This window comes from Aethalodelphis obliquidens, unplaced genomic scaffold (assembly GCF_003676395.1).
Source record: "Aethalodelphis obliquidens isolate GAN/ISIS:26980383/991018 unplaced genomic scaffold, ASM367639v1 scaffold14, whole genome shotgun sequence".
NCBI lineage: Eukaryota > Metazoa > Chordata > Mammalia > Artiodactyla > Delphinidae > Aethalodelphis > Aethalodelphis obliquidens.
Window position 1 is genome coordinate 39,405,733 of NW_020837958.1, and position 25,380 is coordinate 39,431,112.

General features: G+C 51.7%; 2 protein-coding genes across 6 annotated transcripts in view; one reads left to right on the forward strand and one right to left on the reverse strand.

The window, feature by feature from the left end:
- Nucleotides 1-21,046, forward strand: part of IL18BP (interleukin 18 binding protein) — a 30,555-nt gene extending 9,509 nt beyond the window's left edge. Inside the window, exons 6-7 of one of the 2 annotated variants that reach the window (XM_027115608.1) lie at nucleotides 3,108-3,344; nucleotides 20,707-21,046. In XM_027115608.1, the coding sequence (XP_026971409.1) occupies nucleotides 3,108-3,344; nucleotides 20,707-20,726 (257 nt within the window). In that variant the 3' untranslated portion in view covers nucleotides 20,727-21,046. The remainder of the gene's footprint in view (nucleotides 1-3,107; nucleotides 3,345-20,706) is intronic. The other variant, XM_027115609.1, reaches the window with a different exon arrangement.
- The window catches only part of NUMA1 (nuclear mitotic apparatus protein 1), a 73,783-nt gene that overhangs the window by 4,825 nt on the left and 43,578 nt on the right, over nucleotides 1-25,380 (reverse strand). For 3 of the 4 annotated variants that reach the window (XM_027115602.1, XM_027115603.1, XM_027115601.1), the window contains exons 3-19: nucleotides 21,047-21,132; nucleotides 16,472-16,551; nucleotides 15,090-15,172; nucleotides 14,416-14,496; nucleotides 13,011-13,098; nucleotides 11,344-11,464; nucleotides 10,647-10,804; nucleotides 10,239-10,356; nucleotides 10,042-10,159; nucleotides 9,599-9,739; nucleotides 8,518-8,640; nucleotides 4,967-8,365; nucleotides 4,451-4,492; nucleotides 2,896-2,964; nucleotides 1,394-1,504; nucleotides 1,092-1,310; nucleotides 847-1,004 (exon numbers count right to left, since the gene is read on the reverse strand). In XM_027115602.1, coding sequence (XP_026971403.1) covers nucleotides 847-1,004; nucleotides 1,092-1,310; nucleotides 1,394-1,504; nucleotides 2,896-2,964; nucleotides 4,451-4,492; nucleotides 4,967-8,365; nucleotides 8,518-8,640; nucleotides 9,599-9,739; nucleotides 10,042-10,159; nucleotides 10,239-10,356; nucleotides 10,647-10,804; nucleotides 11,344-11,464; nucleotides 13,011-13,098; nucleotides 14,416-14,496; nucleotides 15,090-15,172; nucleotides 16,472-16,551; nucleotides 21,047-21,132 — 5,195 coding nt within the window. The remainder of the gene's footprint in view (nucleotides 1-846; nucleotides 1,005-1,091; nucleotides 1,311-1,393; nucleotides 1,505-2,895; nucleotides 2,965-4,450; nucleotides 4,493-4,966; nucleotides 8,366-8,517; nucleotides 8,641-9,598; nucleotides 9,740-10,041; nucleotides 10,160-10,238; nucleotides 10,357-10,646; nucleotides 10,805-11,343; nucleotides 11,465-13,010; nucleotides 13,099-14,415; nucleotides 14,497-15,089; nucleotides 15,173-16,471; nucleotides 16,552-21,046; nucleotides 21,133-25,380) is intronic. The other variant, XM_027115604.1, reaches the window with a different exon arrangement.

The following is a 25,380-nucleotide window of genomic DNA, read 5'->3' on the forward strand; positions in this document are numbered from 1 at the left end:
CCAAACCCAATTGGCGAGTGAGTCTCCTGAGAGCTCTCCTAACCACACCATACTCCACTCTCACGCCCCTCCCTGCCTGCCTTGCCCCCTCTCACCTAGACTTACAACAGCCTCTGAGAGACACAGAGTGGAGACAAACAAGGACTCGAGCCAGGCTGCCCAGGTTCAAGCCTAGCCCTGCCACTGTGGCACCTTGGGCAAGTGACCGCCCCTCTGCCCCAATTTCATCTGTGAAAGGAGATGATCATGGACGCTTCCTCAGAGTTGTTAAGGGGTAAATGAATGAATACTTTTCAGGTGTTTATAACAGTGTCTGACACACATAAGTGTTGAACATTTCTAAAAACACATTTATTGTTTTTATTAAAGTCTCAGTTTTCCCCTATCAGGACAGGCTTTCTAAGATGCAAACCGGACCATGTGCTCCTCAACACATGTGCTCACCCCCCACTCAGTGGGGAGTCCAGCCGGTCCTCAGGGACTTGGGCCCAAGCCCTTGCAACTTCATGTTCCAGCCCATCCAGGCTCTTTCTCGGCCTCTGCTCTCAACCACTCTCCTCCGTCCATCAGACACACCCCTATGGCTTCTTTCAAGACTCAGAGCAGGAGTGACAGCCTCCATGATGCCTTTTCTGACCACTCATTTTTATTTACTCCCACTGTGCTATATACAAACATCTGGCCTAATACCTCTAATACTTTCTTTATTCTTCTCTAAGAATAAGCTTCCAGAGGGCAAAGGGTTCACGTCTTATTTATCTCACAGCCCCAGTGCCCAGGATACAGCCTGATAAACAGGGGGCGCTCAAAGGACAACAGACGGAGGGAGGAAGGGTGCCTCCTGACCTGGTGATAGTGAGTGGGGTCCCCTCCTCGCAGCTCAGATCCAGGCTGTCAATGCTCAAGTCCAGCTGAGGCTTAGCCTGCGGCTCCCGGCTCTTTAAGGCGTCAGTCGCCACCTGGAACTTGCCCAGGTCCCGAAGCTGCTGGTCAGCGTGGGCAACCTGGGAAGGAGAGCCGAGGGAGAGTGAAGGGAGGCCTAAGCAGGGATGGCTGAGGAGAGGAGGGCGTCAGTGCAGCCAGGGCCCTACCTGTGCCTCCAGGCTGCGCACCTGGGCGGTGAGGTGACGGCAGGTCTGCTCGGCCTCCCTGGTCTTCAGCCCGGCCTGCTGCAGTTCCCGGCCCAGCCGATCCGCTTCAGCCCGCAGCTCCTTGTTCTCTGTCTGCAGCTGCTCCAGGCCCCGCAGCTGCTCCTGCAGCTCTTGGTTCTGCTGCTTCTTGGCATCATAATGAGTCTTGGCCTTCTCCATCTGGGTGGGCAGAGGGCAGGTGTGTTGGTGGGGCTGGGGTAGGGTGGGGCAGGAGGGCAGGTGGGCAGGACCAGGCTCCTCACCTGCAGCTTGTAGTGCTCAGCCGCCTGCTCCTTCTGGCTCAGCTGGGCCTGCAGCTCATTCAGCTGGGCCTGGAGGCGCTGCGCCTCTTGCTGGCTCTCACCTCCCTGGGCCTGGAAAGCACAAGAAGGGCTGATCAGGGCTGCTGGTCTGTTTGCTCCACCCGAATCCATAGCCTCCTGGGCTCCATGGATGTTTTCAGACTCCTGCCTAACCTCTCAGGACACACAAAAAGACCTTTTACCCGCTCCCAACTCCAGCCTACCAAAACACCACACACCCCTCAAAGTGCACCTTCTATAGGAGCTTTTCCTGTCCAGCTAATGCCATTTCTGGAAGAGTTCTGGCAGCCTGCCTTTGCTTCTTTGAGACCAGGCACAAACCATCTCACTCTCTCTCCATGAGTACAGTCTCCCCGAGGAGGAAGGGCACTGATCCCCAGGGAACACCAGGGTGCAGAGCATGGAGCTAGGCACACAGCATGTGTGCTCTCTGAGGACACGTGAATTCATTTCTGCTCAAAACCACTCTAGGAACTAACTATCTCCACTTCAGAGATGAAGAAACTGAGCTCAGACCTTGAAAGCAAATTGACCAGGGTCACAGTAACTAAATAGCAGAGTAAGACTTGAACCTTGGTCCACCTGACTCCAAAGCCTGTGTGGGCTCATTTATGATGCCGGCACTGCCTCCTATCCAGACCATAGACTCCTGGGGAGCAGGGCCTGTGGCGGATTCTCTGTCCACCTACAACACCAGCAAATACTACGTCTGTAGCAGGCACTGGACAGGGCCATCCAGATCCAGCCTTACCTCTCCACATCTCCCAGCACCAGGAAGGCCCCTAAGAAGAGTGTAATAAGCATCTGTTTATCACGTAATTGTGACATGGTGTGGAGTACATGGCAGTGAGCTGGGGAAACAAAGCTGAGCTCCCACCAACTCTGTGACCCTCCGAGGGCCACTGGTGCCAAATTCCTTTGCCCCTAACTAAAAGCTGTGACGCCTAGAGCTGCAAAAAAGCAAATATTAAACCAAAGAAGGTGACATCGCTGAAAGCATTAAGAATATTAAATTGCATTGTAATATTAAACGTTACTGACGCTCCTCCCTGAGATTTAGCAGCGCAACCCAACTGAACTTTCTGCAGTGATGGAAATGTTTCTGCAGTGATGGAAATGTTCTGATTTGCCCTGTCCAGTACAGCAGCCACTAGCCACACATGGCTACTGAGCAGTGGAACTGTGGCTAGCGCAACTGAGAAACTGAATTTTAAATTTCATTTCAATTTAAATAACCACACATGGCTAGTGGCTACTGTAGCAGACAGTGAAGGTATGGGGGTTGGGGGCCACTCCAGTCTTCCCTTGAGAGCTCCCAGAGGCACAGGCGGGGCTCCTGAGGCTGCCAGGCCCCAGGGTGCCCCAACCCAGGGGCTTAGCACCTTCCCTCCCCGCTTGACCTGAGGCTAGCAGAGGGCAGGCCCATCCCCCAGCTGTCCCACCTTCAGCTTCTGCTGCTGCACCTTGCTGGCTTGGTCATGGTCAGCTAGCTTCTTACTCAGTTCTTCCACCTGGGGCAGGAAGGGAAAAGGAGAAGACAAGACTCAGGGAGGCCTTCCCCTGGATGTCCAGACAAATTACGCGGTTTTCCCCAGACCAGTCCCCAGTGTTCCTGGAAGAGGAAACTCAGGTCCTTTCTCTGGCCTCTAATTAGGGAACGGCCTGCTGCCCAGGCTGGTCAGCAGGACATTGAGTGATGTGACCCAACTCAAGTGCTGCCAGAGCCACCTGCCTGTGCTCGCCTCCAACCCCCACCTGCAGAGACAGAGACAGCAGAGCCAACTCAGGAGCCGACACCCCACCACGTCCTACTGCCACTGCTCCCAGCCCCAACCTTCCCGGGCCAGACAGGACCAGGGGACCCAGTCTACCACTCCAGCAGACGTACTCAGTGAGTGCCCCTCCCCGCTCCTCCCAGATACGGCCAGAGAAAAAGCCAGATGCTCGGACCTCTTCCCAATATCCACAAGCCGTTAGGGTTGGTGCTAGCGGTGTGGCTGCTGTGATTAGCACTGGGGGTCAGGCTGCTGGAAGAGGAGGGCAGGGGCAGCACATGTACTCCAAGCCCACCCCACTCCCACAGAGAGGAAGAGAGAAGGGAGGGAGGGGACGAGAGGGAGCATAACAGCCACAAACACTCCTGGCTCCCCCAGGCATTCCAGGAGCTCAAGCATGATCAGCAAAGGTGAGAGGCAAGGGCTCCATTGCTAACTGTTTGCCATTCAGTTTGAGCTTCCCCATCATCTCAGGCTCCTCGGAGGAGATGATGGGAGGAGAGAAGGGCCGACTCCTCAGCAGGCCCAAGGTGACAGGGTAGGAGGAGTGGTGGAAAGCGTGCTCCCACTAAATACCAGTTCGATAGCTTTGACGTCTAGGGCAGCAGAGATCCTTGTGAGGGCACGGCAGCCAGACCTCCCCTCCTCTGACTTGTGGGAGCCCCTCCTGCTCCTCTCAACCTTGGCCTTCTTGCTCCCAGACATCACTACTCCATGCTCGGGGTTAAAACCCCAGAGAGTGATGGGCAGGCGTCCTGAGCTCACAACCCCCCTAATCTATGGGGACCTCCTGCACATCATCTTTCTGGTTTCTGTGGGAAAGAAGGGGCCTGTGTTAAACAAGGCCCATGGGCATCCTGCGAGTCCCCACAGTTGAGTACCCAAACTTGGAGCAGGTCTTGGAGGTTCAGGAATCCCAAGAGCAGTCTGTCGCTGGATCTGGTATGGGAAAGATGAAGCCTACCCTACCCCTCATCCCTGACAAGCGATGAAAGCACAGAAAAGTGGAGAGGCCGACCTGGGATGGGTGGGATGAGGCCTGAGAGAGGGCCTAGCACACTGCACTCCGGGGCGGCCTGGGCCTGGGTTCCACGGCTTGACCCTGCCCCCTTCACAAACAGTTCACAACAGGAGCCAGCGGAGGCAAGCTGCAGCCGGGGTCATGCACCGAGACCAGTCACCGCTTAAGCAGCCAGCATTTAGCGAGGACCTCAGGCATTACCTGCTTAGTTTGCTCTCTCTGAAATAACTCTAGCTGCTCCACCTGTGCGTGGGGAGGAGCAACGGAGACAGCATGAGATGGGGGCCGAAGAGGCACTGGCCCTGGTGCCAGGCCGACCTCACCGAGGCTCTAATCTTCCCATGGAACTAGACGTCTAAAAATTTTTGTAAATGCTAGCTCGGGTCATTCTAGTCGCCGGTGGCTCTCGGGGCCTCCACTGCAAGTGCACCTCCTCACGACACTGTGCCTCAACGGGCTGATGGCCTTTGCAGCCTGACTCTCCAGGGACAGAGACTTCGGAGAAGAGGAGGCTATTGGTATTTTCTGTAGGCCAATGGGGTGGGGGCAACAGACTTGAACTCTACCAGTCACCTCTCTTTCTCTGCCACCCAGTGAGTGTGGGAAGACAAGACACTCTAATCATGTGGGAGCCGGAGGCCCAGGAATGCAGAGAGACAACGTCCCCCCCTCCCACAGGGCTGCTCTCTGGGGGCGTGCTTGAGCTGGATGCCTCACCTGGGCTGTGAGTTTCTGCCTCTCCTCCTGGAAACGCTGCCTCTCCTCCAGGACCTTGGCCTTGGCACCCTCGTACTTGGCAGTCATCACCTCCAGCTCCCGGGCAGAACTCTGTGCCTCCCGCTGCATCTCGGCCAGACGGGTCTCAGCCTCAGCACGCACAGCTGCCAGCTCTTGGCCGTGCTTCTCCCGGGCCTGGTCCAGCTCCACTTCCAGGAACTGCCGGCCGAGGTTGGCCCGCTCGCCCAGCCCCCGGTTCTCCTCCGCCAGCAGGCCATGAGCCTTCTTCAGCATGCTCAGCTGCTCTGCGTAGCTGGCCTTCTCTGCCCGCAGCTGCTGGGCTGCTCGCTCCTGCTCTGCCACCTTCTGCCGCAGGGGCACCAGCTCCCCGAGCTCGCGCTGGGCCCGCAGCAGCTCTGCGCGCAGCCCACCGGCTGCCTGCTTGCTCTGCTCCAGCTCCTCTCGATGGCGTTTCTCAGTGGCTGCCTGCTCAGCCTGCAGCTGCTGGCACAGGTGCTTAGCGGGCAGCAGCTCGCTCACCAGGGCCTGCGTGCTGGTGTGCTCAAGCTGCAGGGCAGAGAGGGCCTGCTCCTTCTGGAAGAACTTCTCCTGCCAAGCCTTCAACTCTTGGCCCAGCTCTTCTGCTCGCTCTGCCTGCGAGGCCAGCTCCTGCCTCAGGCTCTCGGAAGCCACCCGCTGCTTCTCCGCCTCCTCCCGGAGGGTCTGGACCTCCTCCCGCAGAGCGGAACTGCGTTCCGCGGCCCTGGCGCTGCTGCTGGCCGTCTCTGCCTGGAGCAGACGCAGCCTCTCTTCCAGCTTCTGACTCTTCTCTGACTCGGCAATAACCAGCCGCTTCAACTCCTTGCTCTCGCCTTCCTTCTCCAGCACCTGGCGGTTCAGGATGGACACCTCCTCCTCCAAGCTGCTGATGAGGCTGTTTTTCCTCTCAGCCTCCTGCTGACTCCGGGCCACCTGTGCCTTCCACCCATCCTCAGCCTTGCCGTGCTCTTGGGCCTTGGCGCGGAGGATGGCCAGCTCCCTCTGGACTGAGGCTAAGGTGTCCTGACCGCTCCCCAGTTCCTGGGCCTTCTGCTCTAACTGGCCCCGCAAAGTCTCCAGAGCACTGGCCTGCTCCGCGTGGGAGGCGCGCTCAGCCTCGAGGCTGCGCTCCAGGCTGGAGGACTTCTCCTGATACTCGCAGACCTGTTGCTCCAGCCTGCTCACCTCTGCCCGCAGAGCCTCCAGCTCCGGGCCTGTTTGCTCCGTCTTTCCGGTAGCCTCAGACTGGGCTCCCGACCCGGAAGCGTCTTCTCGGCTGGCTGTCCCTAGAGACTGTGGGCACTCCTCCTCTTTCCCGGCCAGCTGTTCCTTCAGCCGCTCCACAGTCTGCTGAAGCTCCTTCAGCTCTGCCCCCTGGGCTGCCTCCTGCCCACGAAGCTTGGCCAGCTCCTGATCCTTCCCCTCCTTTTCCATCAGGGCGCGGGCCAGTGCCTCCTGCAAGGCAGCAAACTCCACACGCTGCTCGTTGAGGGCATTCTGCAGCCGCATCTCAAGCTCGGCCTTGGCGGCCTTCTCCAGGGCAAGGTCGGCTTGGGCCCGGCCCCGCTCCTGGGTCAGCCGCGCCACCTCCCTCTCCTGCTGTCCACGCTCCTCCTGCTGCTGCCCCTGGCTCTCCATCAGCGCGGCGCGCAGCCTCTCCAGCTCACTGCCCATTTGCTCTGCCTCACGCTCCATGGCCTGCAGTGCAGCCTGTGTGCTGCAGAACGGGCGTCCCTGATGCTCTTTCAGCCACTCCGACTCTCTGTCTCCTGCCCTGGGCGGCTCCTTGAGTAGCTCCTGGGAGGCCGTTTCATGCTGCTCACCCGCCTTGCGCACCAAGGCCTCCAGGCGGACCACCTCCTTGCTGGTGGCAGCCATCTTCTCCTGCAGAGCGGACAGGTCGTCTGCGAGCTTCTGGGCCCTGACCTCCTTCTCCTGGACCTGCTGCAGGGCCCTGGCCAGGCTGGCGTGGAGCTGAGCAAGCTCACTCTGCTGCCGGCCGATCTGGAGCTCGCTGTGGGCCTCTATCCCTGCCACCTTCTCCTTTGCCTCCTGCAGCTCCTGGCGGGCCTTCTCGCATTCCTCCTTCAGGGTCATCAGCTGTTCCTGGAATATGGCTCCGTACTGTGCCTCCTCCTGCTGGCTGTCCTCGTACCGCTCACGCCAGGTGGCCACCTCCTTGGCAAGCTGCTCACACTCACTCTCAGCCTCGCGCTGGGAGGCGATGGCCTCAGCCAGCTCCTGCCGCAGGGCTTCTGTTTTGGCCTGATGGGCCTCCCCGAGCTGCTGCAGTCGGGCCTCCAGCCCCCTGCGCCCAGCCTTCTCTTCTTCCAGCTCCTGCTGTTCCTGCTCGTGCTGCTCCACCAGGCTCCGGGCCTCTGCCTCCAGCCTGGAGATGCATCGCTGCTGCTCTTCCAGGATGTCTGCAGCCCTGTGCTTCTCCTCTTCCAGGCTGCCCTTGGTGACCTTCAAGGACTCCTCAAGGGCCCGGACCTGCTCCTGGAGCTGGGCCTTCTCCTGGGCCACCGTTTCTCTCTCGGTTGCTTTTTGCTGCTCAGACCTCAGCTGGGCCTTCAGCTCTGCCACCTGGGCCTGCGCCTCACACCGCTCCTGGTGGGCTGCCTCAGCACGGGCATGGAGCTCCTCCACCTTCTGGCTCAGCTCTGCCTTCTCCCGCCGGGCCTGTGTCACCGAGGTCTGGGCACTGTCCCGGGCTTCACTAGCAGCCTGAAGCTGCTGTTGCAGGACTTCCAGCTCGGCGGCCTTCTCCTTCCCCAGTGCCTCCAGCTGCTGGAGGGCCGCATCCCTCTCCCGTAAAGAGGCCTCCCGCTCCTCAGCCGCAGCGGCCAGCTGCTGGGCGTGGTCTCGCCGGGTGGCCTTCTGCTCCTTGGTGGCCTCTTCCAACTGCTGTTCCTTCTGCTCCAGGCTGCTGCTCAGCTGCTCCACCTGCTGGCGGAGGCTCTGGGAGGCCTGTTCCTGCCGCTGGAGGGTCTGCGCGAGCTGCGCCTGCTCTGTTTGGGCCTGCTGCTTCAGGCCAGCCAGTTCTTGATCCCGCTGCTGGACGGTGGCATTGAGGGTGGCGAGCTCGGAGGTCATCGTGGCCACCTGGGCAGACAGCCGGGCCCCTTGAGCCTGAGAGGCCTGCTCCAGCTCTTCCTTGGCCTGGCCAAGGTTGGACAGGGAGCCCTGCAGCTCGGCAATCAGGCTGGCCAACTGCTGCTTTTCTTCTTCAAAGTGGCTCCGCTCGGCAAGCAACTTGGCTTCCCGCTGGCCCAGCTCAGTCTCCAGCACCTCCACTCTGGCTTGGAGCTGGGTGTTGTCTGCAGCGAGAGTGGCTGCCTCTTGTTTGAGAGTCTCCAGCTGGTGAGATAAAGAGACAAATGGGGCTCAGCACGACTCCTCGGTCCCCCGGCCCCTCTGGGGATTGAGGACCGCCAGGAACCTGAACACGGCGAACGTGGGTCTGCAGCAATCCCAGCACACAGGTCTCACCCCTGCCCCTGAGATCCTACCTGCAAGACATCACCCAGCACCTCGCCCTTCTCCCGGGGTGGGTTCTCCCGCAGCTGGGCCAAATGTTCTTCCAGCTGTGAAAGTTTTCCCTGAAGGATTTCATTCTTCTCTTCAAGGCATTTCTGGGAGTATACGAGAGCCTCATGTTAACAGAAGTGGAACAGGCACCGGATTACCACACAAACCCTTTTGAACATCAACAAGACATAAGACCCTATTACCTTATTACCAAGATCTCCTTTTGCCCTGACCTAGGGGAAAACTTGCAGAAATCAAGGACCTGGGACCATGAGAGACCTGACTCTCTAGCCCTGGTACCAGGGCTCAGTTAAGTCAAGTGACCTGCTCATTTCTTCTCCAAGGCTGCTGAGTTTACTCCAGATTTCCTCACTGTATGCCCTTCCTCACTCATGTCTTGACTCTCAGATAATCCAAAAACCCATCAGCTTAAAAATATCCCAACAGTCTGAGCATCAACAGCAGCAGCATCCCCTGGTCCCCTGCCCCACTTTACACCACTGTTCACTAAGTACCTACAATAGGCCAGGCACTGTGCTGGGTACCTCTCTGAATTTCTAACCTACCCAACAGATCTGGGAGGTAGCTACTACCATCCCTTTTGTTTTTTCTACAGGGTAAGAATCTGAAGCTCAGAAGTAAAGTGCTTTGCCCCCGGGCTACATGGTTATTAATAAGTGGCAGAGCTGGATTCTTATTAGCAATAATAAATAACAGTAACTAATTCACTGAGAGCTCACTTTGCACCAGACAATGTGTGTTCAGTGCTCCATATGCATTATCTTACAACGGATAATGAGGCAGCTACCCATTCTTTTTCCCATTTTAGGAAAAGGATGCCTAGAAACAAAGTCAAGTAACTTGTCCAAGAGCCACACCTTGTAAACAGCAGAGACAGGATTCATAGGTGTACTGGCCTGAAGCCCATTACAGCACACTATTAAGCCTTGAAAAGTAGGCAGCATAATTCCCAAAGGCCCCAAAGAATAGAGCGGTAAACGGAATTCAGCTTTGAGTGTGTGGTCAAGACTGTGGCCCTGACTTCCCCAAGCAGAGGGTTACCTTGTCCTGCAGGGCTGTGCCGAGCTCCTTCTCCAGATGGGTCTGCTTCTCCACCCACTCCCGAGTGGCCTTGCTGTGCTCTTCTGTCAGTTCATTGAGGGCCCCCTGTAGTTGCTGCAGGTGACTGGCAAACTCCCGCAGCTGAGACAGACAAGAGGGAACGCCCATCACCCAGGGTCAAAACCGCCAACACCACTGCTATCTGCCCCCTGAGCTCCAGGGCCTGGACAGCTCCCATTAGCCTTCCAACCTTCCTCAAACCAATCGCAACTATTCACGTCTCTGACTCAGGACTACAAATCAAAACTTAGGGCCACCAGCCGGTCCCTGGCAGCAGCCAATTACGGAATGAGGACATTCTCCTCAACACTCTTTCGGGGAATTTTCCAGACCAATTCAAGCAAAGGGGCTTCCAGGTGGGGGCCAGAAACCTCAACACTCACCTTAAAGGAAAGGTCCCCATTCTCTTCAGAAAGCTGGTTAATTTTGCGATCCATCTGGCTCTTCTCTGTCTTCAGGTCCTGGCACTGCCTCAGAGTTTCGTGGAGCCGTATGGTGAGGCTGCAAGGGAGGGGAGCAGTGAGGAAAGAGCATATCTCCCCTGCCCCGGGAGTGGGAAGGACGGTAGGGAGCACTGTACCTCTCATTCTTGCCACGGAGCTCCTCAAGCTCCCTGGGCTCCAGCGGACTGGCTGCCTGCTTCTCGTGCAGCAGAGCCAGGCGGTCGATGCGCTGCTGCATCACGGCTATCTGCGCATCTGCCCCAGAGGAGGGGAGGACAGAGGAGAGTTAGCACAGGACTAAGGGGAGGAGGGGGAGGAAGGAAGAGGCGTCCAATCCCGGGGAAAGGAAGGAGGGTGGCAAGGACAGAACCAGCTTCCAGGAGGTCAGCCTGACAGGCCCAGGGCTGAGCTCTAAGCATCCGGGCCAGCAGAGGCGACAACACAGAAGACAGAGGGGCCACGCCTCAGACAAGCCCAGCACTTCCCCGGATGAAAATCCCAAATGCTGCCCGTTAACACACATCTGCCAGCGGCAGGCCACCTACCCTTCTCTGTGAGGAGCTTGCGGTTCTCGGCCAACTCCAGCTCCAGCTCGTCTCGATTATTTCTCTCATCTGCAAGCTGCTTCTTCAGCCGCCTCATCTGGAATTGTGGGGTCTGCAGAATGTCACCCATGGGGGAGGCTGGAGAACCTGGGAGGAAGCTGAGGAAGGAGATGGTCCAGATGCCATGGTCAGAAACCGACGTGAGGGCTGAAGCTACCGACCACAGGCGGGGCTGGGGGAGCCCGGCCCTATGGTTGTGAGCACCGGCTGCGGGGCCCAAACACCTGGGGTCTGTCTGCAGTGCTACCTCGTGCCTTATGACATGACCCTGAGAAAGCTTTTCTTCTTCCTCCAAGCCTTAATTTCTCTATGCCCTCCCCCGCCCCCATCGCTGCGAAAGGAGTGCATTCCCTTTGCCTCTACAGAGCTGCACTAGGAGAACAGACTTTAGCACAGTCTCCAGGGAAGCAAGAAATTCCATAAACAAAGAACTGCCTTTGAAAGGCCTTCTGCCGAGGACAGATCCCAACCAATTCCCCCATTAGTACTGGGGCAGGGGAGGGCATCCCAGATCTACAAGATACTCCAAGCACTCTTGATGACATAAGGGGCTGGTCAACAGCTTAGCCTCTAGGATGCAGGGATCTGAGGACTGGATGTTGAGGCCCCATCCCAGGAGAAGAGGCCCAGCACATACTTGTTCCCACTGGAAGAGGCGACTTTCTGTAGCTCTAGGAAGCGAACCTCCCTCTTGGCCTGGTGGCTGGGTGGGGAGAGCTCTTCAGAGATGGTGCTGGAACAGGGGGAAGGGACAGGAGCTAGAGGGGAAGGAGTAAACAAGCCAAAGAGAGGTTAGTAAGAGGGTGGACAGATTTGCATCTTTTTTTTTTTTTTTTTTTTTTTGCGGTACGCGGGCCTCTCACCGCCGTGGCCCCTCCCGCTGCGGAGCGCAGGCTCCGGACGCGCAGGCCCAGCGGCCACGGCTCACGGGCCCAGCCACTCCGCAGCATGCGGGATCCTCCCGGACCGGGGCACGAACCCGTGTCCCCTGCATCGGCAGGCGGACTCCCAACCACTGCGCCACCAGGGAAGCCCCAGATTTGCATCTTTATGCAATTTGAGAACTCGCCTTAGTGGGAATGAATCCAGGTAAGCTTTTGAATGAATTATAGGTAAGCTGCAGAGGGAGGCGCTTGGGCAGAACGTGAAGCCTGGTGTCTGGGTTACCCAGAGGTCAGTGCCCTAAGCCAAATCAAGCAAGGGGCTTCTGTTTCCACCGATCCCCAGCACTCAAAGAGCGCAGTCAAGTGACTGTGTCCCCCGTGCTCAGAGACTGGACCAAGTGCTCACGCTTTTCCCTCAAGCCAACCCTGAGCAGATCTCCTCTCAGCCCCAATGACCTCTCGAGTCAGAACCACCAGCCTCCTTGCTGAAGCCCTCCATTCTGAAATCGTGCACTGCCAGCATGACTTCTTTCTCAAAACCTCCTCTTCCCCTGGTTCCCACGGTGACCTTCGCATGGCCCTCCTACTTCTAACACCGGGTCTCGGTCTCCCTCACCTGCTCCTCCCGCCTCCCTCTCCCACCTGCCCTCCAAGCCCCAGAGCTCTGATGGGGCCCGTGTGCTCTGCCCACAGTGCCCAAGGCTTCAATGGCCATCCATACACAGACTTGCAAGCCCACAGCCTGGCCCAGAGCCCTCTCCTGCATTCTAGACTCACATCTGCAACATCTCCACCTGAAGGGCTGACGAGGAACCTGAACACAAGGAACATCCAATTCAGTGGCTGGATGAACGTGCCTAGACCCACACCTTACACCCTGTTGCTGTCAGACGGCTCTTCCAAACAGGCAGCACTCTCACTCTCTCTGATGTACTTCCAGAAAGACACTTGGTAGATTCGATATCTCCCTGTTCTAGCACTTATTCCTTATCATACATTCTGGTTTATGTATCTGCCTTCCCACCTAGAACACGGGCATTATGTAGGAAAAACAATTTTCTAAGACTGTGTACTCCCAGCTTATAAACCTAGAGTAATGACAGTTTAAACTACAAAAAACAAAAAAAGAAGTGTGTGTGTGTGAGGGGAGCGGGGGCGGGTAATCAAGGAGAACCCACAGCAGACATGATCACTTATAAATGTTCTGCTTAGCTGCTGCCAGGCGCAAGAAGGAGCTCTGTGGGAACTGGGATGATGGCAAGATGGCCCAGAAATCAACTTACCCCCTTACACACGTTTCCTAAGCACCAACTCTGTGACTTGTGTTGGGGCAAATCCCCACTGCACTTCCTGACAACTCAGCATCCTAGCACTCCCCAGCTCAGAAAAGAGAGGATCCTTGGGAGTGATCCCAACTTACCTTTCTGTAAGAAGTTCTCTGAGTCCTCATTCAGGTTTAGCCCATCCTCATGGTCCAGCACAAATTTGAGAATGACAGCTAACTCAGCCTGGACCACAGACAGAGAAAGAGCATCATTTAGGTGTTCGGGAGGCCCGAAGGGATGGAGGGCACCATCCTGGCCGTGCCAGCCCTAGGAGCCTGCTGGAGCCCATTCTTCCTCTCAGACCTGAAGACCCATGGTCCAGCCAAGAACACTCCACCAGAGACATGGTCACCCTACTTGTCCCCAGCCCCTCTTCTCCCCTAAAGACGTACCCAGGGTGAGACAGAGGTCCAAACTGACTTTGCTCCTGACCATGAGATGAGAATGGGCAAGCAAAGTAATGCAGTCAGAAAGCTTTCATACATAACCCTGTTGGCCTCTTCCAGCTGACCTCACTGTTGTTCTTTGTCTGAGTGAGAACTCCTCCAGGGCTCATCCAAAGCTTAGCCACCAGCAGGTATAATCTTGCCTTCTCTGTTTGAATTCCAAAGCTACAGAGTTTATCTGATTTTCCTGGCCATCTCTGTAGTTCCTTATTCCTTTAGAATTTGTTTCTACCAGGTCTATGATCAGCTTGGAGCAAAGAAAAGGTTAAAGAAAGGAAGGAGCCACCCATGCCTCCCACGCCACTACAACCCCCAACCCCAGAGACGAGCCATGAGCTAAGTGAGTACGAGATGGGATGACTCAACATTTCTACCACCACGTGAAAGGCCACAGCTCTCTGGACACTGCCCCACCAGTCACCTACATTACCCACTGTGGCATCCCAGCTGCTTCTGCTCTGGAAAATAAAGGACAGCTGCTCATATAGGAAGCAAGGAAAACATCAGGACCCATATGGCAGGTAGTTCCTGGAAACCAGGTCAATTCCCTCTCTAATGAAACAGACGCACCAACTCTTCACTTAGGGACCATGCAGAGCAGGGGAGAGGACGTAACCGCTCTGAGCTAGACTGTCATGGCGGACAAAGACATTCTCACTAATCCTTCCTACCAGAGGAAAGGAGGAAGAAATGGAGTGACAGTTTGTGTAAAACACACACACGTACATACGGGAACACATACACGGAGAAAGAATAATTTCTATGTATTATCCAAACAGTTCAGGTAAGGGTACAGTTAAATTTACGTACATGAAAAGGACTTGGAAGTATATCCTTTAAAAGTTAGCAGTTATTGCTGAGAATGAGATTACTGGCAACTGGTACTTCCTTCTTTGTGCTTTTCAATATCTTCCAGACTTTCTATAATGAATGGCTATAACTACTATAACATAATTTTTAAAAAGAACAACATATGCTGTTTAAAGAAAAACAACTGGAATGAGATAAAACACAGGCAAGACCTGCTGGGTGGGGTGGAGGCACAAGGCCTTACCTGAATCTTGTATTCAAATTGTTCCCAGTCCCTGGGACTTCTGGAGCTCATGGAGGAGTGGTATAAGAGCAGCATGGTCATCTAGAAGCCAAACAGGAGGCAATCACTGAGCAGGGTTCTCTTCTCGGTCCCCACCCCTGCCCCACTCTGGGGACTCTGAGCTATTCTGAGACCCTTCCAAAGCTCCTAGAATTCAGCAGCCCCAGGCCGCTGCCCTTAACTGCATCAAGAATCACTTGATTGAGGACTCAGTGCTCACTCTGCAAAAAGCCAGGTGCCAGAATTCCTGCATAACTAAATTCCTGGACTCATGGAACCCTGGGTATGAAGCTTAAGGCATCATCTATAGGCCAGCACCCAGAAACAGAAGAGGGAATGAAGTGGACTGAGCTAAAAAGAAAAGTGTGACGACAGCTGGGTGAGGCCTGATTCCTGCCAGGTCTCCACTGAGGCCACGGTAATGATCTAGTCAACCTCCCTGTCATAAAGGTGGGCTCCTAAAATCCTTGGCTGAATCAGCCTCTGCCTCACTAGGTAGCTGCCTGGACCTACCGCCTACCTCCACGAGGCCCAGAAATAAAGCCCCACCACTTCTTCTGGGTTAAGAAAAGGCCCCTCTGCAGGCCCCTCTGGTGCCACCCTCCCCCCAGACCAGTCTGGTATTCCACGGGTACCTTGGCAAGTTCCAGCTCTGATCCCTCCATCACCTTCTGCACTGACACCAGGCGTTCTGGAGAAGAGGGATGTTTTCGGTTTTCTGTAATGACAACAATGTAGAAAACACGGTGAATTTCCTGGGGACCATCTCTGAGATCATCAGAACACCTCACAGTCAGAGGAGCAGAATGGCTGGTGGGACCAGGAGATGCAGGGCTCCTTATGCCTAGGTCCCCTCTCGCCCAACATACACGTTTCCACCTGAAGTTAGTTCTATCCTGGATTGGTCCAAGGACTACAGGGATAGTTAAAGAAGAAAGGAGCCTGGAGTTCACAGCAGCTCTGGGGCCTGACATTGCACTCACCTACCCACGCACCAACTCCCACTCAGCACCACAGAGGAGGAGCCCAGAGATTCCAGGTCACTCAAGAGTCTCATTCCAACTGCGGCTGCAGAGGAAGCCCACCTGCAGCTGAGTCAGACCAGGGCTGGGACACCTGGTTCTTATGCTGCCAGAGGGGCAGGGCTCAATTACTAACACCCTGCTTTATCTAAATCCATTATCACCTTTCTTATAATTCTCTTGAGGTGGGGATGGTAGATAGCTCCCGTGTCAAAGATGAGGACTCTGTCCACAGCTATATGAGGGAGGAGAATTGACAAGTGCTGTGCTAGAAGCTTTGCATGTGTTATTTTTTTTAATATTCATTCACTCATTCATTTATTTATTTGGCTGCACCGGGTCTTAGCTGCGGCATGCGGGATCTTCGTTGCGGCATGCGGGATCTAGTTCCCTGACCAGGGATTGAACCCAGGTCCCCTGCATTGGGAGCGCGGAGTCCTAACCACTGGACCACCGGGGAAGTCCCGCATGTGTTATTTACTCTATCCATCAACCTTAAGAGCAATTACTATGATCTTCATTTTAAAGACAGGGAACCCATGTCCAGAAAGGTCACACAAACAGTAGAGTAGAAGGGCCAAGATTTCAACCTTAACCTGCCTGTGCCCCTGTACCTATCACCTAAGCAATTAATTCAATGTTATCAGGGGAAAATGTTTTTCTTGCAAGGGGAAGAGGGTAACATGGATCCTTCTGTCTCCTTGCAGTGGGAGGAATGGGAGCCCAAGGTGATGAGTCCCCAAAACCGACCCTCTGGCTCTACCTGGATCCCGAAATGGGCTCTGGGACTGCAGGGACACTCCTCCCCAACTGGTGCAGGCATCACCAGGCCCAGGGAAGCCGCCCCAGTTGTACTCATCTTGGTGGTACAGAGTGGGCAGCCTCAAGCCTTTGCTCCCCCAGATACCTGGGACCTGGTTCTTCCAGGTCCAGATACCCAAGTCCCAGGAGCTGAGGAAGCAGCTCCTTCCCAGCTAGATAAGAAAAGTGCTTACTCTGCAGAAAACTGCACACAAATTCCAGTCTCTCTGGCACCGGCTGCTGCAGGATCTGCTGCCCTTCGTCAGTGCCATGGCTAGAAAAAGAGCAAGTATTAGAACCAGAGTACTTAGCAATCCTTCCCTCCTTGCTACCGCATTACATACCACCTTCCCATCCCTTCAGGTTGGATCTGTGCTGGATCTGGGGGAGAACCAGACCAGACATTGGAGGCAGGGGAGAAGATACCAAGACACCATTTAGCCAGAAGGAACTGTGTCGTGGTTGAGAAGTGGGGACTTGAGGCATGAGGTCCTCCTGGAAAAGATGGCATTTGTGAATATCAAAAAGCTCTGTGGGAAGGGGGTCGAGAGGCGATGGAGGCAGCACAGATGACTGGCAAGCTAGGACTGATAGCCTTCAACGGCTCAAGTGTAAAACGTCAGGATGCCTGCGAATGTGGCTAGAGTACGAGTCAGAGAGGACTATGGAAAGGGAAAAACAGATCTAAAAACTGAAAGAACAGGAGGGAACGAGGCTCTGAAGTTACAGGGCAAAGTTCACCACACACTGAAGGCTGAGGTGGCCTCCAAGAGGCCAGGCCAAGGGACAATCACTCTCCATCTGTGGCCTTTGCAGTGCTTGTGTTTGTTTAAGTGGAAAGGCAAGCCAAGTGTGGAGAGCAATGAGGGCAGGGAGGCAGCAGGGGGCGCTCTCACACTGCCCTGGCCCCTTGACCCCGGCCCCTCAGGCTAAGTGCAGTTTCATTTTCGGAAGGGACTACCCTTACTTCAAGTTAGAAAGCTGACTTTTCTATCTAGGCTACGGCTGAAGACACTGATTGAAAAGCCTCCTGTTCTTCAGAACCCGAATCTCTAAGTTTCAATCAACTTTCTGGAAGGCAGGGCAGACTCTAGAATCCTCCAGTGCCAGACATCCTGCAAAGCACAAGAAGCATCCTAGGCAAGACCATGAGAGTAGCTCCCTCCAGCTCCCACGGGATTACAAAGGCTTCTTCCAAGTGAACCCCCCACAGGAAGCACTTTGGGTAGCTGGTCTGTGACTAGGGACACCTACAAAGTCTTTTATAGATGCTAATCTCCTCACAGACTCCTGAAAGAGCCGTCTTCCCTACCCACCCACAATCTGGACTGTTGTGACTCTCTTTGCCCTCAGCACAGAGTAGTAATTTACCTGAGTGTATTCCATTGGATAAAAATAAACAGGGTACTTGGGCTAAATGTTTGAGAAACACTGGGTTAAACCAAACTGAACATTTTCTAAAGAAGGTATAAATACGCATTATTTCCTAAACCTATCTGACCACAAACCTCTTCTTTCCCCCACTGAGCCCCTGGGATAAGTACAGGTGCACGGAACATGCTTTGGAAAACACTAGTCCTGGGGAAATCCAGCCCATCCTTTAAGACGGCACTCAAGTCTCATCTCTGGCAGGAAGCCAAGCAGAACCACTGCTAGTCACGTCTCCCCTCTCCTTCTCAGGAATTCCTACAGTACTCACGGATACAGGTGCATCATTTATAACTGACCGCTCTTTGTGAGCTGAAAGCTAGGAATACAGCAGGTGCTGAGTACATATGGGCTGACTGACAGATGAGGAATACTTTTTACTGGGAAGAGCAGAGGTCAATGTCAGTAAGACAAATGTCAGAGCTTTAAGTTTTCTGGAAAAATGCCTCCACTAAACTTTGCTATGCAAGCCTCATAGATATCAAAGAAACGGGACAGCCTTTTTGCTTTAGGCTATTCACCAGGCACAGGAAAATAGAAAGGGAAACTTATCAGAGGGGTGGAGCCCGAAGAATTCTCCCAGAGAGAAGGCCAAGTGGCCAAGGAACAAGCTTTTGTTCGATTCCCACAGCTTCTATCTGCCACCAACCCTGCCATCCTCCACTGCCTTCCCCTGAGAACTAGGTGTCTGATTTCAGTTAGCAACAGTAGGAGCATCACAAATGAATCAGCCAGAACACGTTCACCAAGAACGTCTGTTTTCCCAAAGGAAGCTGGTCTGAATCATCCTGGATTTGAGATGGAAATCAGGGTTAACCTGGGATTTCAATAGCCCCTCCATCCAACACACACACACATTCTCTCTCTCTCCCCCACCCCTCCCCCCACAAGTCTCTTCTAGTCTAAAGCTCAGGCAGCACCTTAGAAAACAACTTGGAAAATGGGCATCTTGAATTTTTGACCCTCCTTATGAAAATTTCCCACAGGGTCATAAACCTACAATGGCTACACCAAGGACATACATCCTCACCCCTGGACACATCTACTGCTCTTGTCATCAGGCCAAGGAAATTTATCTCCTCAAAAGCAAAAGCTCCTTGATCCATTCTTAAGTCCAAAAAAAGCATGCTGCACCCTACTGTGTGTTACAACAAGGCATATCATCCTTTAGTGATGTTAAATTGTAGGTTAGGTATTGCCAGCCTAACAGTTTTACTGGCCATTGATGTTAGTTGTTGCCTAGACCTACTACTTTCATTAGGGTTTGCAAAATGATGATTTTCATTAGGAGTGGCAAAATGATGATTTATAGGTAGTGCACAACTCCATCTATATAGTATCCTTGAAAAAAATCTTAAGCCAATTAAGTTTAAGATCTAATTACCAGTTTATAGGCAACAAGGGGAAGAACAAGTTAAGTAGTACCATAAAGACACAATTAACAAAAGTCAGAATTTAGGAGATTCTACAGGATCAAAAAAAAAAAGGAGTGGGGTATGGAGGTAGAAATGAGTAGGAAACAAGACTGGGAGGGCCCCTGATGAAAGCTCTGAATACCAAGCTGCAGATTTTATATTTCAACCTCCTGGCAAGGTCCATCAGCTGTGGAGCATCACAATGAGAGCCCTGAGATCACAGGCACAGGAACACCCTGGAATAAGGACAGTTTAGAGAAGAACGAAGTCTCCAGGCCCTGGCATCCAGAATGAGGCAGAGAAAGGGACGTGAGAAATCTTCTAAAGGACACACTGAGAGGATGGTGACCAATTAGAAATCCGTGCCCAGGTGAAGGAGGAATTCAAGATGATGTTGAAATGGCCTGTCTGGGTAACCGGGAAAGAAACCGGGAGTGTCCAGGCATTCCCTGGCGGTCCAGTGGTTAGCACTCGGCATTTTCACTGCCAGGGCCCGGATTCTATCCTTGGTCAGGGAACTAAGAACCCGCAAGCTACGCTGTGCAGCAGGAAAAAAAAAAGAAAGAAAATGGTAGTGTCTGTATCAAAATAAGAATACAGTGACTTCTTTCACTAAGGTAGGTGGGATGGTTAGAGCCACACGGACTTTTAAGAAATCATACTGGACACCCCATTATCAATGTAAATCTCAAAAGATTAAAAAAAAACACTCTAGAAAACCCATCTGTCATGGGGGCACTCAGCCCCACTAGACTTTGCTGATAAGAGAATATCAACTACATTTTCATTCACTCATTTTCACCAACAAACATTAATTAAAACCTAATCACTGCACTGTGCTAAGCTAGGTATGGAGGACCCGAAGATGAATTAGACCCAGATCCTGCCTTTGACAAGCTCAGTTCTACCTTCTTTCCCTGTCAATGAGCTGCTGCCTATGAACCTGCTTCACAGAGATGCTGAATCCCCAACACCAGTTCCTACCTGCTGTGTGTGAAACACAAACACCTCAACACTTCAGATCTTGGTCTGAGGGACCTCCCGTCTATTGTGCTTCCCTTTAGACAGGGAGGGTCGGTCCTCTCCACTGTCCCCCCAATTCCTTATATCATGGCTGGCCCCTACTTTTGCCCATAGCACAAAGAAGTAAGAAGTTTGTCAGTTTTGCCCTTCATAATTGCTAAAAGTTGAGGATACAGGAAAAGGGGTGAACCACATGAGCTTTAAAAAGATAAATGTAGGTTACAGCTTGACCCATCTTTGCTGGGTTCCAGAAAGGTAAGGTATGAGGAGGAGGCCCCACTCCACTCATTTCCCAGATAATGGTGAAGTTCAAAGGAAATGTGCTAAAGACACAGATATAAAATTTAAAGGCCTAAACTAAAATCCTGGCTACATGACAAGCAGCTTATCTAATGCTAATCGACCTCACAAAGCAAGTTAATGAGGCAGGTGAAAACCCCGGGAATGCTATAATGGGTTAGAGAGGGGCATGTCTGTGCTGTGCTAACAAATTAGAGATTTTTAGGCGCTGCTTACTTCCCTCAAGTTTAAAAGCTTCCCGTTTCTTCTTCCTGGGCCTACAGGTTGCAAAGAGGGCTTGTGAGATAAGGATGAGTCACGAAAAGAGGGCTGTAGAAGACTCCCATTGAGACAGAGGACGGAGCCCCGGAGCAGGTTCCCGGAACATTGTGAGAACACGGAGACTTGGAGGCTCTTCTGCGAAAGAGTGAAACCTCTCTCATAAAGACACACAATGACTGGAGAACGAGGTCATGTGTTTTGCCTCTGGGGCCCACACTGGCCTAGACATCCCAGTCCTGCGGTGCTTTCTGGTCACAGCTGTCAACAAGGAAACAAATGCAGTCCCCACCCCAGCATGCAGCTTCACTTGAGAGGCTGGAGAGGGATGTGGCACAAACTCACATGCTGTCAATGATCCTGAGGAAGACGCTGCAGTCCTGGAGCTGCAGCACGGCCTCCACGGGGTCAGCCACGTGCAGACTGTTCACCTGCGAGGCAAAGGGAAGAGCCTGGTGAAACCGTCATAAGTGCCAGAAGCCCCGGGAGGGAGGGGGGCGGAGTTCCACTCCCTTCCCCAGGTGTTGACAATTCTGTTTGTTCCAACTGCCTATAGTTGTAACTAAAGGAATGAGAGAACAGGTGATTCTAGGACTTTTAACTTCCAGCTCATCCACTAACAGCCACCTGAATGCCGCCATCACAGTCCTTCCTTTGGCTTCAACTAAATAAGAGCTTAAATTCTCCCAGAATGTTCCAGCACTTGGGGTGTGCTTTAAATATAATTAGGCATAAAATGGTTCTACAAGAACACTGATAGTTTCTAGAAGAAAATCGAACCACCACTGCCTCTGAAGAGAGGAACTTGATGGTTGGGAGCTGAGGTAGGAAAAAGGCTTTTTATACTCTAGCGCTTTGTATCTCTTGAATGGTTACATTATAAACCTTCGTAGCTCAAATTTTTACAGCTAAAATTTACAGAATGTTACAGCTCTTCAAATTTGAATTTTGCGTCTACTCAAAATTTACATTATATACTACATATATTTTATATACTCCCACACAGATATAAAATCTTGTGATTGATGCATTTTAAAATTCTTTCCAGACATGAAACTTCAGCTGAGGCAGGGAGAAATGATGAGCCAACAAGATAAGAAGAAGAAGGGAGGAAGGGAAAGAAAAGCTAGGAACCCCAAAGAAAAACTTGTCAATATCCAATGGCCTCTCCCTTTCCTTGCCTTCAGGCAGACATTCATCTAAATCAGTCTTTCCCACTAGAAAGTTCACCAGCAGTCACATGCAAATGAAGCAGGTACACAGGTTATTCAACAAGCATATATGGCGGACTTCTACAGGAAAACCTCATAAATTCCACAGGTACCAAGTTCAGAAGCCCGAGCTGAAGTTCACCTTTGTAGTACCTTATTAAGAAGGAAGGGTCTGCTAAGTCAATCAATCACATATGCAAGACTGAGAGAGAAGGGAGACTTATCCTGCTTTACAAGTTATTTTTTAAAACTTCAGCATAGTGGTTATGCACAAACGAGTAGATTCTATTTATAAATGTGCTCTTTATTTTTTTAATTGAAGTATAGCTGATTTACAATAACCTCTTAGTTTCATAGTGATTCAGTATTTTTGCAGATTATCCTCCATTATAGGTTATTACAAGATAATGGGTATAATTCCCTGTGCTATACCGTATACCCTTGTTGCTTATCTATTTATGTGTAGTAGTTCTGTATCTGTTAATCCCTTACCCCTAATGTGTCCCTCCCACTTAAATGTGCTCTTCAACAGGCACTGGGCTGGGGGCTCCCAGACAAGGATTTTTGAGTCCAGCTCCTCCACTAACTTGCCAGGAACCTTTGTTTATCAACTTTGTTTCTTTCTGTGACTGTTTTCTCACTTGTCAAACTTATCTACCTTAGAAGACCAGTGTGTGTTCAAATGGGATTGTGAATGCAAGAACACATTACGAAATAAAAGTACTAAATGCAAAGCACTATTACGGTTATGAAGTAGATCCAGCAACACTTCTACTTCTTAACAGTTAAATTAGCTGACTGCACTGGAGGATCAAGAGGATTAAAAAAAAAAATCAGTGATTCAGCTACAGAAATGATAGTACTTATTTCCATTAAATAATTTTATATTAGAAAAACTTCTAGATAAATCTAAATTAAAATAGGTTGAGGGACTTGCCTGGTGGCGCAGTGGTTAAGACTCTGCCTGCCAAAGCAGGGGACATGGGTTCGAGCCCTGGTCCAGGAAGATCCCACATGCCGCGGAGCAACTAAGCCTGGGAGCCAGAACTACTGAGCCTGCACTCTAGACCTCGCAAGCCACAACTACTAAGCCCACGTGCCACAACTACTGAAGCCCGTGCACCACAACAAGAGAAGCCACCGCAATGAGGAGCCCGTGCACCGCAAAGAAGAGTAGCCCCTGCTCGCTGCAACTAGAGAAAGCCTGCACGCAGCAACGAAGACCCAACGCAGCCAAAAATAAATAAATTTACTAAAAAATTTTTTTTAAAAATAGGTTGAAAGTAAAAAAAAAAATTTAAGTGCAGAATATAAAATACGACCTTCTCACTGGACTCTTAAAGATAATAATTTATACCACCTTTGGGGGGGGTGCTTAATCTAATTAGAAAAGGCCAGTGTAAATTTTCTAGGAAGACTGAATATTCCAGGCCAAGGTCCCTTTCCACCTGCTGAAAATGAAGAGACTGCATGACTTAAGCATACAAAAACCATCTTCTTTTAATATCTGCAATCTAGGTAAAACATTCAAGGGCTGTGAATGCTCGTTCGCTAACAAGATTGAAAAAAATCGTACCAGTTAGCTGATTTAAAGTCACTTAAGGAATCTGGATTCATCTCATACCAATTAAGTAATAATCCAGCAATAGTTTCTTTCATGGATATAAAAATGTATTTTCTTCCTGTGCATTATTTTGCTCTCAAATGATAAATCATTTAAAAGCTGAAGAAGTGAAGAAGCTCCTTTATCTCTAGTCAGGGTATAAAACGTGAGAGAGGACCAAGCTCACTGAATAAGTGCCTGTAAGGCTTTCCGGGTCATTTAAGGTGCCTGAATCTTTTTTTTTTTTTTTAATAAATTTATTTATTTGTTTTTGGCTGTGTTGGGTCTTCGTTGCTGCACGTGGGCTTTCTCTAGCTGTGGCGAGTGGGGGATACTCTTCATTGCGGTGCGTGGACCATTCATTGCAGTGGCTTCTCTTGTTGTGGGGCATGGGCTCTAGGGCAGGAACGCTCAATAGCTGCAGCTCGTGGGCTCTAGAGCGCAGGCTCTGGAGTTGTGGCGCACGGGCTTAGTTGCTCTGCAGCACGTGGGATCTTCCCGGACCAGGGCTCAAACCCGTGTCCCCTGCATTGGCAGGCAGATTCTTAACAACTTCGCCACCAGGGAAGTCCCAAAGGTTGTTGAATCTTAAAGTTCCCTATATTCCCTATAACAATATACTCATCAAGGGGCTTCCCTGGTGGCACAGTGGTTGAGAGTCCGCCTGCTGATGCAGGGGTCACGGGCTCATGCCCCGGTCAGGGAGGATCCCACATGCCGCAGAGCGGCTGGGCCCGTGAGCCATGGCCGCTGAGCCTGCGCGTCCGGAGCCCGTGCTCCACAATGGGAGAGGCCGCAACAGTGAGAGGCCCCCGTACCGAAAGAAAAAACAAAAAAACACAAAAAAACAATATACTCATCAAATTGCTGGGTACAGAATAATTTCAAGCCATACTTTAAGTTAAATAAAATATAAATTTATTTTTACATTAGAAAGTAAATTACTGAAAATTTGGAAAACAGAAAAACTCCACTCACTAGTATTTTAATACATGTACTTTCAGCATTTTTTTTTTTGCGGTACGCGGGCCTCTCACTATTGTGGCCTCTCCTGTTGCAGAGCACAGGCTCTGGACACACAGGCTCAGCGGCCATGGCTCACGGGCCCAGCCGCTCCGCGCCATGTGGGATCTTCCCGGACCGGGGCACGAACCTGTGTCCCCTGCATCGGCAGGTGGACTCCCAACCACTGCGCCACCAGGGAAGCCCACTTTCAGCATTTTGATATATTTCTTTCTAGTCTTTTTTCCTAAGTCATTTTTTTAAAAAATCACAGTTGTGATTGTCACACGCGTGTGTTCTATGCCACTCTTCTGGCTACCAAGCATTATTCCATGTTGCTACAGTGTCATAAAACCCACTGTAGCTGCCTAACTTTTGTTTAAACTGAAAGATTATATCTAACTATATTTTAATATATTAATGCATGTTCATTGTGATTTTTGAGAAAAGTATACAAGTATCTGCTGTTAAATAAAACTAGTCTTGTGTCTGTTTTTCTCTGTAAAGGTAGTAGTCACTATAAAAACAAGCCTAGGACCAAAATAAATAAACTGATAAACTTAAAACAACGTGGCTAAACGATCCCCTAATATTCAGTTAATCTACTGAACTAGACACAGAGACACAACCCAACCAGCCTTCTCCTGGGGAAAAAGAGATAATGTTTCTAATACAGACATAAAACACTGAAATGTAAATATAAAACATAAATATAAAACAACCATTTTAAACTGTACAACTAAAGTTTGCATCTATTTCAGAAACTGAAGACTAAGGATGCACATTTTGTATGCTAAATACATACTTCCTGACTACAGATTTGACAGTGATTAAAGACCCTGTTTTATTAAACCCCTGCCCTC